At 46.6% G+C, this 13747-nt stretch overlaps 1 protein-coding gene across 2 annotated transcripts in view; it reads right to left on the minus strand.

Annotated features, from left to right (window-relative positions):
- Positions 1-8306: 8306 nt before the first annotated feature.
- Positions 8307-13747, minus strand: part of LOC144502420 (alpha-N-acetylgalactosaminide alpha-2,6-sialyltransferase 6-like) — a 75120-nt gene continuing 69679 nt past the window's right edge. For both annotated transcript variants that reach the window (XM_078226301.1, XM_078226300.1), the window contains 2 exons: positions 11328-11435; positions 8307-8665 (listed from right to left, as the gene is read on the minus strand). In XM_078226301.1, the coding sequence (XP_078082427.1) occupies positions 8482-8665; positions 11328-11435 (292 nt within the window). In that variant the 3' untranslated portion in view covers positions 8307-8481. The remainder of the gene's footprint in view (positions 8666-11327; positions 11436-13747) is intronic.

Here is a 13747-nt window from a genome sequence, read left to right on the forward strand (position 1 = left end):
ACGTCTTTGGGACTGTGGGAGGAAACCCATGCAAACACAGGGACAACATGTGTTTAGGGGTGGCAAGGTGGCACAATGGTTAGCCTCTCAGCTCCAGGAACCCAGGTTCGATTCCCGGCTTGGGTCACTGTTTGTGTGGAGTCTGCATGTTCTCCTCATGTCCATGGATTTCCTCCAGGTGCTCCGGTTTCCTCCCATAGTCCGAAAGATGTGCGGGTTATGTTGATTGGCCATGCTAAGTTGTCCCTTAGTATCCCGGGATGTGAAGGTTAGAGGGATTAGCAGGGTAAATGTGTGGGGTTGTGGGGATAGGGCCTGGGGTGGGATTGTTGTCGATGGGCCGAAAGGCCTCCTTTTGCACTTTGGGTTTCTATGATTCTATGAACGTGCAGACTCCACACAGTGACCCGAGGCGGGAATCGAACCCATGTCCGGGGCGCTGTGAGGCAGCAGTGCTAATCACTATGCCATCAGGCAGATATACAGGGGAGTACAGCACCTCTGACCATGAAGTACTCCCTCAGTCTTCTGCGGAAGGGTTGGTCTAGATGACATGTCGAAGTTTCAGTGTGAACCTATGACCTTAAAGGCTGCTCCTCATGGAACGAATAGCCCCCTCAGACAGTGCAGTGGACAGATCTAAGTTACACTGCTGGCTGTGCTTCCAAGCAACATTTTAAAATGAAAACCATGAAGGAAATGTTTCCTTTGTCTCCCAATATTTAGAAGTGTCATTTCCTTGTGGTAGCAAAGTGGCCTCTCAGCAGACCAGAGTTATACTGTGTCTGGTGTAACAACCCACCCTCATCCTCAACACTGGTGCCCCACAAGGCTGTGTCCTCAGCCCCTTACTATACTCCTTATACACCTATGACTGTGTGGCCAAATTCGCCTCCAACTTCCAAGGTGAGTGGCTTGGAGGGGAACTTGCAGGTGGTGGTGTTCCCATTTATCTGCTGCCCTTGTCCTTCTAGATGGAAGTGTTCGTGGGTTTGGAAGGCGCTGTCTAAGGATCTTTGGTGAATTGCTACAGTGCACCTTGTAGATAATACATATTGCTGCTACTGAGCGTCAGTGGCAGAGGGATTGAATGTTTGTGGATGGGGGGCCAATGAAGCAGGACTGCTTTGTCCTGGATGGTGTCAAGCTTCTTGAGTGTTGTTGGAGCTGCACCCATCCAGGCAAGTGGGGAGTATTCCATCACACTCCTGACTTGTGCCTTGTGGATGGTGGATAGGCTTTGGGGAGTCAGGAGGTGAGTTACTCGCCGCAGTATTCCTAGCCTCTGACCTGCTCTTGTAGCCACTGTGCTTTATCTGGTGAGTCCAGTTGAGCCTCTTGTCAAAGGTAACCCCAAGAATGTTGACAGTGGGAGATTCAGTGATGGTAACACCATTGAATGTCAAGGGACAGTGGTTAGAGTCTCTCTTATTGGTGGTGGTCATTGCCTGGCATTTGTGTGGTGTGAATGTTACTTGCCACTTGTCAACGTGGGCCTGTTTATCGTCCTGATCTTGTTGCATTTGAACATGGGCTGCTTCAGTATCTGAGGAGTCATGAATGGTGCTGAACATTGTGCAATCATCGGTGAACATCCTCACTTCTGACCCAATGATGGAGAGAAAGTCATTGATGAAGCAGCTGAAGATTGTTGGGCCTAGGACACTACCCTGGAGGGACTCCTGCAGAGATGTCCTTTTGGATTTATTAGTGACCATCTTATATTAATGACCACTGGCTTTGGACTCGGCCCATCATCCCGAGGCAAGTCCTTCATAATTTCAAAGACGTCTATCAGGTGATCATAGAATCCCTACAGTACAGAAGAGACCATTCGGCCCACCAAGTCTGCACCAACTCTCTGACAGAGTATCTTACCCAGGCCCTCTCCCTATCCCCATCACCCGACATATTTCCAATGGCTAATCCACTGCTCCTGTAATCCACGGTGGCACAGTGGTTACAGGAGCATTCATCAAAGATCCTTAGACAGCACCTTCCAAACCCATAAGCACTTCTATCTAGAAGGAGAAGGGCAGCAGATAAATGGGAACACCACCACCTGCAAGTTCCCCTCCAAGCCATTCGCCATGCTGACTTGGAAATACATTGCTGTTCCTTTGCAGTCGCTGGGTCAAATTCCTGGAATTCCCTCCCTAACGGCATTGTGGGTCAACCCACAGCACGTGGACTGCAGCGATTCAAGAAGGCAGCTCACCACCACCTTCTCAAGGGCAACTAAGGATGGGCAATAAATGCTGGCCCAGCCAGCGACGCCCTCCCACAAAATGAATAAAATTATCAAAAAAATGAGAAATGAGAAATGATGACCAAAAACTTGGTCAAAAAATACAGATTTTAAGCAGCTTAATGTTTTATTAGGGTCACAAGTAGGCAATGAAGTTACTGTGAAAAATCCCCTAATCGCCACACTCCAACGCCTGTTCGGGCACACTGAGAATTTAGCATGGCCAATTCACCTAATCTGCACATCTTTGGAGAAAACCGGAGCACCCGGAGGAAACCCACGCAGACATGTGGAGAACGTGCAAGCTCCACACAGACAGTGGCCCAAACCGGGAACTGAACCCGAGTCCCTGGCGCTGTGAGGCAGCAGTGCTAACCACTGTGCCATCATGCTGCCCATTGCAGCTTATTAAAGGGGAAGAGAGAAGCCCAGACTTTCAAAGAGGGAAAGCCAAAGTTTCGGACCTGGGACAAGTGAAGACTCGGCCACAAACGGTGAGTCAAAGAGAATCGTAACATTAAGGATATTTATTTATTTTTTTACACGCAAACATCATTCAAACATTTAGATGTTGGAACATTGATTAGAGGCTCATCACTGTGCAGAAAGTCCGTCATCTGAGCAAGGAGTTAATAGATAAAATGAAGAAATTGATTCATAAGACAGATTCCTTAAGTACATGCCTTGTAGATTATCAAGATAGCATGATGAGAATTAAATATTAATATAAAAATATAGATCATACACCATCTTTATCGAAAAGGCTAACTTTGGCAAATTTGCCCTTTAATCTTTGAAAAGCCAAATTCAAAATACTGTGTAAGAAGTCTGTGGAGATGTCCCCTCTTGCCCAATGCAAACTGAATCCACCCCTTGTGCCTCATGCCAAGGCCCTGAAGTAGCAAAAATCAGTAAACCTTGACCAATCCCAGCCCCCACTCAAAGGCAAGGAAGTGGAGAGAAAAGCCACAGACCCAAATCTGACCCTGTCCTTATCCAAGGTTGCAGATTTCTAATCACACAGGATTCCATACCAGCTCTCTACAGAGCAACCTGGTCAGTTTTATTCTTCGCCCCCTTCCATCCCCGTAGCCCCTGAGAGTTTATTCACCTCAAATGCCCATGTAACATCCTGGTGAAATTGCTCATTGAGTCCACTTCCACCGCATACGTAGACAGTGAGTTCCCGGTCATTACCACCCAATCCGTAAAAAGTTCTTCCTCACATCGCTTGTCCAAAACCCTAAATCCCGTGTCCCTTAATCCTTACGGGAACAAGCTTTTCACTGCCTACCTTGTCTAAACCTGTCACAATCATGGGCTCGCTTCTGTCAAATCTCCCCTCAATCCCCTCTGCTTCAAGGAGAACAACCCCAGCTTCTCCCGCCTAACCTTGCCGCAGAAGTACCGCGTCCCTGGGACTATTCTAGTAAATTTCCTCCTCAAGGACACTCACACCCTTCCTAAAATAGCTCACCCCTTTTCATCACTTGGTTTATCCGTTACATTGGTACTTTTTTTAAGCACCAAGTCCGCACTGTTTGGGTGTGAGCGGGTTTGAGCAGGAGTTACTGGATAGCAGTAAAGAGTGGGAGCAATGGGCTACTTTGTTTTGACTCTCCCAAGTCAGGGGCTCCAAAGTTAAGTGAATCATTCGTGCTGAGCCTCCCATTGAAGACCAGCATGGCAGCACTGATAGGAAAGTGGGGTGGAACATTAGACTTGCCCTGCACAGTGCCAGGCCAGCGTACACATCTCTTTCTGCGAACCACTGCTGTTAAGACATCCATTGGTGATTCCCTCACGAAGAGTCCATTCTCAGAACAGCTTTCCAGAGGCTTTCCGCTGTGACCAGAGTTAGAAATACTGTCATCAATACTCGAAAGTTGTGTTGACAAGTTTCTCCTGAAGCATCCATTGCTTGTTTGAGGACAAGTCGCTTGGGGGCAGGGAGGCAAGTTTGGACTTGTGACCTCCTCCTAGTCTTCTGCTTTGTGATATAAATCTTATTCCGCAGCCTCTCCTTACATCTAATTTGCAAAAATATTTTCTTCACACGCGTCGAAAAACTTGGCATTTCACAATTAAAAAGATATTTACCAAGATCCCATACAATAAACAGCTTCATCAAATGCAACTGCTTCTCCCCCCCGCCCCCCCCCCCCCCCCCCAACCTCGACAATTCATTCATTCAATCCATTCATTACTTTACCCCATTTTAAAAATCTGGAAATTTACAGATTGCAAAATAGTCCATGTGTTAAAAATAGTACCACCTTTCCCCGTCCTGGCCTTTTACCAAGGTCGCTCTTAAACCATAATCTGTACCTAGAAAGCTGGAGTACGACACTAAACTCTTCTGTTCATTCAATGCCCTGATTGAAAAGAAAGCATGACCACATCCTTTCTCCGCAAGTCTTGTCAGCATCTGTGGAGAGTAGAGCCAACGTCTCGAGTCTCGATGGCCCTTTGTCAGAGCTCTGACAAAGGGTCATCCAGACTTGAAATGTTAGCTCCATTCACTCTCCACAGATGCTGTCCGACCTGCTGACATTTTCCAGCACTTTTCTGTTTTTATTTCAGATTCCAGCTTCCGCAGTATTTTGTGTTGATCTTTTCTTCGCTGCCTGACCCTCGTCCTTCAGCAAGTGAAGCCCAGGAAGCCACCAGCTTGATTCAGTTTACTTTTCCTCATATTTCAAAGGCACCATCTGGACTGTAGCCTGTCCTGGAAAGGGTTAAATCCAGGAAGTTACTGCGAAGCTTGCATGAGAAAGAATTCCAGTCAAGACTTCCAAAAAACAGGCAATCATGTTTCTCAGGGAACAATCAAATGTTGGTAAAATGTGGGGTTTTTCTTTGAGTAATGGCTTAACTGTGGGCCCCTGGAAGTGAGGAACTGACCAGCTCACTCATCCATCCAACACCTCCAAGTCGCTCTTCAATCTTTCCAAACTGCTATACCTCTCTATAATCATGCACAACACACATTGATTGGAGAAAATGGATGCTCAAAATGAAGATGGAGCTAGCTGTACAACAGATTTTCTTTTTGTTCATTCATGGGACATGGGCGTCACTGGCTGGCCAGCATTTATTGCCCATCCCTAGTTGCCCTTGAAGGGCAGTTGAGAGTCAACCACATTGCTGTGGCTCTGGAGTCACATGTAGGCAAGACCGGCTAAGGACGGCAGATTTCCTTCCCTAAAGGACATTAATGAACCAGATGGGTTTTTCCGACAATCAACAATGGTTTCATGGTCTTCAGTGGATTCTTAATTCCAGATTTTGTTTTTAGTGAATTCAAATTCTGCTGTGGCGTGATTCGAGCCCAGGTCCCCAGAACATTAGCTGAGTTTTTGGATTAATAGTCTACTGATAATACCACTAAACTATTGCCTCCCCAGCAGATATGGTAGTATGTTACCCAGAGATGTTACAGAGCACAAGAGATCCCAAGTAGAAGGGGAAATCTAGAATTGAAGAGGGAGCTGTGGGCTTCTTTGGGAGCAGATCGAAGCCTACTCATTGTTCAGTATCAGCCAGTTTTCAAAATCCCAAGTTAATGGTGTCTTGAGCATCACAGTGAATACAGACCCACAGTTAATAGTGGGTTCGAGTCCACAGTGGATATGTGTTCACAGCGGAAAACCTGCCATCGTCAGCCAACCACTGACAGAGTCAGAAAGATAACAATGTGCAAGACGTCACAGGTGTGCTCTTCAGGGTGTAGGGTTAAGGCATCTTTGGGTACAGTACAAGATGTCTCGCTACACATCCAGTCCATAAGGGCAGCACAGTGGTTAGCACTGCTGTCTTACAGCGCCAGGGACCAGGGTTCAATTCCAGTCTCGGGTGACTGTGTGGAGTTTGCACATTCTCCCCGTGTCTGCATGGGTTTCCTCCGGGTGCTCCGTTTTCCTCCCACAGTCCAAAGATATGCGGGTTAGGTGGATTGGCCATGCTAAATTGTCCCTTAGTGTCAGGGGGATTAGCAGGGTAAATTATATGGGGATACAGAGATAGGACCTGGGTGGGATTGTTGTCGCTGCAGGCTCGATGGGCCAAATGGCCTCCTTCTGCACTGTAGATTCTATGAATTATGAATTACACCTAATCTGAAAATACTCAAATGGTCAGGACTATGTAGAAAATCGAAACCAAATTACCAATATAGCAGGAAGAGGAGAAGAAAACATTCTAAATTTTCAACGAAGGTGCAAAATATTTGCATCAATCCACCTCACCAATGTGCAAAAGCTAGAACAGAACTTAGCCAGGCTAATTGGTAGGGTTGCCAACCCTCCAGGATTGGCCTGGAGACTCCAGGAATTGAAGATTAATCTCCAGGACACTGCTGTAAGCGCAACCCTGGAGATAAATCATCCCGACATTAGAAAAGATCTTTTCTTTGAACATTTCTCTTGAACAGATATAAAAGGGAGAGCAAAAAAACAGGCTGTTTGACGCAGTCCGAGCATCATTCCATTGGGAAATGAGTCTTTTTGCTTTCCAATTGGCATAGGAAGGCAGTGCGTCACATCGATGGACGTGTTGGCTGACTAGTCACTGGAGCGTAGTGGTGGGAGGGCAACTCATGTGAAGAAACCTCCTGGAATACATTTAATCACAGTTGGCAATCCTACTAATTGGGCTCAGGGTGAACCTTCCACCGAGTCTGAAGTTGGATAAGGGTCTTGGAGGGAGACGGGATCAAGGTCAAGTTCTGACCTTTTGCCCGCAGCGCAAAATTGTTTAAAGGCCTCAATTTGAAAAAGAAATTAATTCTGGAAATCATGGAGAAACGGGTTTCAGTTTTAAGATAGGCGAGGGTTAATGCGGCTAACTGGCTTTGCACTTTAAATATTTGCAGTCTGTCTAATCAAAAATCAGACGAGATGGCAATGCCAGCGGTGACAGAATATAGCCCAGGGTCATCTCAAACCACAGAGAAAGGATTCACCGTCACAACAAGTCTCCAAAAATTGATCAATTTCTCAGCAAATATCTTCAGAAACTACAAGTGGGAATGATTATGGTCACAGCAGTCAAGAACACTTGGGAAACACTGGTTTGGCAGGACTGGAATTGCCTCTTACAATGATCTAGAACACATTACTCAAAAAAGAAACCTTTGATACATTTGAGTCTGGAATTCACTTGGGCTGTAACATCAAAGCGGCAGTGTTCGTGAAGTGCATCTGGTCAGTCACTTATCTAACTGGTTTACACATAGGATACATGTGCCCCCCTCATCCCCCCCCCCCCCCCCCCCCCCCCCCATATAAATGTTAGTGAAAGCTCAGCCCTAGTACAAAACAGGTTAAAACTGTGGATCTTGTCCATCACTTCGCAACAAGTCTTGCGTCTCTTGCAGGCATCACTGAATTCTGGATTTCTTCACATCCATTGGACACCGTGACTCAAACCACCCCCTCCCCACCCCCCCACCCCCCACCCCACCCTCCTCCCTCCCTCCCACCTCCCCATCCCATCCCCCAACCCTCCTCCCTCCCCCCCAAACAACAACTCTCAAATCAGCCATAAAGTCAACACGGAGAAAAACAGAAAATTAGCCCAGTCCTTTTGAACGACGTTATTTGACAACAGGGTGCGTGCCTCTTCCACAAGAAGCTGGTTCTTGAAGCACCAGCAAAGGAAACGCCAATTATTCATTAATTAACATCCGTTAGCTGACGGGAATGAAGATCAAGGAAACGTAATTCTTTAAAAAGCTCTGAGGTCGAACGCACTTCTCCACCCGACACAATTATTATTCGGTAGTTCGGGGCGCTCCGTGGCGTTACTGTTGAGAGGCCATCGTTGGACTTGAAACAGGAAGAGGTGTTGCGTTGGTGTGAATTGAACCACAGTCTGTCACAAATGAACAGTCGCACCTTAAATGCAGGTCGGCTTACTGGTCGGATTTCCCTAGCTTAAGGGCAAAGTGGTTCCATAAATCTGGCCCACAGTGCATTTTAAAGCAGTCAGTGTCTAACAGGGTGAGTGCAACATCTGCACTTGTGTTTCTGGATTCCTTGTCTGTCGCCCTCCCTCCCCCCCCCCCCCATCACCTGACCCAATGTTTGAGTGTCTCAGTATTTCCCCGCACATTGACAGTACAGGGTCTGTACATTGCAGCCTTTCTTTGATGCTGGAATGTTTTTGTTTCCAAGCGAAGAGCTAGGAGTTCATGAAGGCGGCACAAGGCTGCAATGGGTATCACAAGCCGGTCACCAGCTGGGCTGCAAGAAGGAAATGTTGTAGAGTTTCGCCCATTCAGCAAACACGTCTTTCTCGGTGATGAAGCGATGGTGATTCCCCTTCTTGGCTCGCTCATTCCCCACGAATGTCTTACACTCATCAGGACCTTTCGGCTCATAATAATGATAAGGCAGGTGATTGGGCTGAACTTGCCTGAAAGTAAAAAAAAAACATTTTTTTCCCCCAATGAGAACACAAAAAAAGGAGACTATTTTAAGTTATTTTGCCCTCTACCCCACCATGTGTTTGCGCAATAGTTACAAACACCAATATTGTTTTCTTATTCCTCCCCACTTCTTTTAAGTTTCTATTTAGAGTTACAAGTCGGCTTACATTAACGCTGCAATGAAGTTACTGTGAAAATCCCCTCGTCGCCACACTCCGGCGGCCTGTTCGGGTACATGGAGGGAGAATTTAGCATGGCCAATGCACCTTGCCAGCACGTCTTGGGTGTCTGTCTGTGTGGAGTCTGCATGTTCTCCCAGTGTCTGCGTGGGTTTCCGCCGAATGCTCCAGTTTCCTCCCAAAGTCCAAAGACGTGTAGGCTAGGTGGACTGGCCATGCTAAATTGCCCTTTAGTATCCCAAGATGTATAGGTTTGAGAGATTAACCATGGTGAATGCATGGATAGGACGGGGGAAGAGGGTTTGGGTAAGATACTGTCAGAGAGGCGCTGGTGCAGATTTGATGGGCTGAATGGCCTCCTTCTGCACTGTAGAGGGTCTATGATTCTATGACATCAGGGGAAGAATCCCCATCCTAGAGGGTTGCTGGCCAATCAGACGGCTGGGAGCTCTGTGGCGGCAAGATCGAGTGGTGGCCACTGCTGGGATTACAAACAGTCTCTGAAGAAGGGGAGCTAATGGATGCTGAACTGAAAATATATCCGGGATATCGTGCGAGCCTGACGTCAGTGATAGTGAAATTGTTGGAGAAGATTCTTAGGGATAGGATCTATACACATTTGGAACTGAATGGTCTTATTAGTGACAGACAGCATGGTTTTGTACGAGGTCATGTCTCACTAATTTGATTGAGTTTCTTGAGGAGGTAACAGAAATGATTGATGAGGGAAGGGCCGTAGATGCTGTCTACATGGACGTTAGTAAAGCATTTGACAAGGTCCCTCATGGCAGGCTGGTGCAAAAGATTAAATTACACAGGATCAAGGGTGAGCTAGCTAGATGGATTCAGAACTGCTCGGCCATAGAAGACAGAGAGTAGCTGTGGAAGGGTGCGTTTCTGAATGGAGGTCTGTAACTAGTGGTGTTCCGCAAGGATCAGTGATGGGACTACTGCTGTATATAATATATAAATGACTTGGAAGAAAATATAGCTGGTCTGATTAGCAACTTTGCGGATGATACTAAGATTGCTGGAGTTGCGGATACTGATAAGGATTGTCAGAGAATACAGCAGGATACAGATAGGCTAGAAAATTGGCCGGAGAAATGGCAGATGGAATTTAATCCAGACAAATGCGAGGTGATGCATTTTGGTAGATCCAATTCAGGTGGGAGCTATAAAATAAATGGCAGAACCATCAGGAGCATAGACACACAGAGAGATCTGGGAGTACAGGTCCACAGATCCTGAAAAGTGGCAGCACAGGTGGAAAAGGTGGTGAAGAAAACATAGGGCGTGCTTGCCTTCATCGGCCGGGGCATCGAGTATAAAAGTTGGCAAATTATGTTACAGTTATATAAAACGCTGGTTAGGCCACATTTGGAATCCTGTGTCCAATTCTGGTCACCACACTACCAGAAGGATGTGGAGGCTTTGGAGAGAGTGCAGAAAAGGTTTACCAGGATGTTGCCTGGTATGGAGGGTATTAGCTGAGGAGAGATTGAATAAACTGGGATTGTTCTCCCTGGAAAGATGAAGGCTGAGGGGCGACCTGATAGAAGTTTATAAAATTATGAGATATGGTGAACAGTTGGAAGCTTTTTCCCAGGGCAGAAATGACAATTACAAGGGGGCACAAGTTCAAAGTAAGTGGGGAAAGGTTCAGTGGAGATGTGCGGGGAAGTTTTTTTTACAGAGAGTGGTGGGGGCCTGGAATGCACTGCCAAGTGAGGTGGTTGAGGCAGATACGTTAGCCACATTTACGACTTATGTGGATAGATACATGAACAGGCGGGGAATAGAGGGACACGGGTGGTTGGTCTAGATAGGACAACGTGATTGGTGCAGGCTTGGTGGGCTGAAGGGCCTGTTCCTGTGCTGTACTGTTCTTTGTTTGTATTGGGGTGGGGGTGGGGGCTCGTTGGCAAGCCTCAGTAAGGGAAGTGAAGAACAGGCTCGAGATACTCCTGCTCCTATTTCTTATGCTCTTATTCTCCTGGTCCGCTGGTGTCTTGCTCAGAGTATGGCTCCTGCTCTGACCAAAACCCCAAGAAATTACAAAGGGTTGTGAACATAGCCCAGTCCATCACGCAAACCAACCTCCCATCCATTGACTTAGTCTACACTTCCCGCTGCCTCGGAAAAGCAGCCAGCATAATTAAGGACCCCACACAACCCAGACATTCTCTCTTCCACCTTCCTCCGTCGGGAAAAAGATACAAAAGATCACGTACCAACCAACTCAAGAAAAGCTTCTTCCCTGCTGCCATCAGACTTTTGAATGGACCTACCATGTATTAAGTTGATCTTTCTCTACACCCTAGCTATGACTGTAAATTCTTCTCCCCTCTGTACTCTATGAACGGTATGTTTTGTCTTATTGCACGCAAAAAATAATACGTTTCACTGAATCCCAATACATGAGACAATAATAAATCAAATCAAATGAAATCAGAAGAAAAGCACTTACTTGCAGTGATTGGGAGGGGCCATTCCATACACCTGGACGTTGTCACAGAGTTCAATGGCTATCACCGTTGTGAACCAGCCCGTACTCAGCCAGGAATGCGATTTTTTTCTTCAGAGACAAGAAGGAAAAGAAAATTCTGTTAATAATAATCATAGACTCCTTACAGTGTAGAGGTTCCTTGATTTGGGGTGGGATTTTCCGGTTTTGAGGTGAGCGCGGCCGGAAAATCCCACCCAAAGACTTTTTTAAATTCTTTCACAGGATGTGGGCATCATTGGCTAGGCCAGCATTTGTTGTCAATCCTTAATTGCCCTTGGGAAGGTGGTGTTGAGCTGCCTTCTTGAAATGCTGCAGTCCATGTGGTGTAGGTACACCCACAGTGCTGTTAGGGAGGGAGTTCCAGGATTTTGACCCAGCACAGTAAAAGAACGGCGATATATTTCCCAGTCAGGATGGTGAGTGGCTCGGAATGGAAATTGTAAGGGTGGCTGTGGTAGTGGCGAAGTCACCTGACCAGCAATCCACAGCTAATGCTCTGGGCTCACGGGTTCAAATCCCACCACGGCAACTGATGGAATTTAAATTCACTGACTAAATCTGGAATATAAAGCTAGTCTCAGGAATGGTTTTCATGACGATTGCTGTAAAAACCCATCTGGTTCACTAAAGTCCTTTAGGGAAGGAAATCTGCCGTCCTTACCTGGTCTGGCCTACATGTGACTCCAGAGCCACAGCAATGTGGTTGACTGTTAACTGCCCTCTGAAGTGGAATGCATTGGGGTGGGGTGAGGGGGTGGGTGGAAGGAAAAGCAACCAGGTCGTCCTGATCACAATCTAGTGACTCTAGTTGGGAAGGGCTAATGTGCAGACGTTGAGTGGTACAATCTGTAGGCAGCCAAGGCTGAGGTATAAAAGCGGCCAGTGGGACAATAAAACCCCACAAGGGATCAAAACATTCAGGAAAGGGGGAACGTTGTTGCGAGGCGAAGGTGGGGGATGGTAAGAACTATAACATACAAGCCAAAACCCCTTTCCAAATAAGCATCAGGTTTACATCTCCCCAGGCCCAGATGAGATGTTTCCTCAACTGCTGTGTGAAACAAGGGAGGAGGATTGCAGGGACTCTGACGCTAATTTGCAAATCCTCTCTGGCCACAGGAAAGATGGACTGGAGGACAACTAATATGGTACCTTTATTCAAGAAGGGAAGGTGGGAAAAACAAGGGGGGGGAATTTTTCCGTCCTCACTATCACGGAGGATTTTTTGGGGGGGACGGACCATGCAAAGGTCCATTGACCTCGGGCGGAATATTCCAGGTTTGGGGTGAGCACGGCTGGAGAGTCAAACATCAGTGGTAGGGGAAGTATTGGAAGAAATTCTGAGGTACAGGATTAATCTACACTTGGAGAGGCAAGGATTAATTAAGGATGTCAGTGTGGCTTTGACAGGTGAAGATCATGTTTAACGTATTTGATTGAATTTTGCGAGGAGGTGACTAGGTGTGTAGGTGAGGGCAGTGCAGTTGATGTAGTCTACATGGACTTCAGTGAGGCGTTTGACAAGGTCCCACACGGGAAACTGATCAAGAAGGTGATGCCTATGGGATCCAGGGCAGTTTGGCAAATTGGATCCAAATTTGGCTAATTGGTAGTATGTAGAGGGTGATGCTCAAAAGTTGCTTTTGTGATTGAAAGCCTGTGTCCAGTGGTGTACCACAGGGATCGGTACTGAATCCCTTGCCGGTTGTAGTGTATATTATTGATCTAGATGTGAATGTGAGAGGGTATGATCATTAACTTCTCAGATAACATGAAAATTGATGGCGTGGTGAATAGTGAGGAGGAAAGCCTTAGTTTACAGGATGGTATAGACGGGCTGGTCAGATGGGTAGAGGCAGTGGCAAATGGAATTTAACCCTGAAAAGTGTGAGGTGATGCATTTTGGGAGGATTAACATGGCTAGGGAACACACAATGAACGGTAGGACACTAGGAAGTACAAAGGACCAGAGGGACCTTGGGGTGCTTGTCCATAGGTCCCTCAAGGCAGCAGGACAAGTAGATAAGGTAGTTAAGAAAGCATATGAGATACTTGTCTTTATTAGCTGAGGATCGAATATAAGAGCAGGGAAGTTATGACTGAGTTGTATAAAACGCTCATCAGGCCACAGTTAGAAGGGTATGAATGCACTAGAAAGGGCGCAGAGGAGATAAGGTCAGAGGCAGGAGATTTAGAGGGGATTTGAGGAAAGACCTTTTCACCCAGAGTGTGGTGGGAATCTGGAGCTCACTGCCTGAAAGGGTGGTAGAGGTGGGAACCCTCGACATTTAAGGAGCATTTAAATGGGCACTTGAAAAGCCATAGCATACAATTAGACTACGGACCAAGTGCTTGAAAATGGGATTAGAATAGATAGGTGT

Source organism: Mustelus asterias, chromosome 13, assembly GCF_964213995.1.
Source record: "Mustelus asterias chromosome 13, sMusAst1.hap1.1, whole genome shotgun sequence".
Classification (NCBI taxonomy): domain Eukaryota; kingdom Metazoa; phylum Chordata; class Chondrichthyes; order Carcharhiniformes; family Triakidae; genus Mustelus; species Mustelus asterias.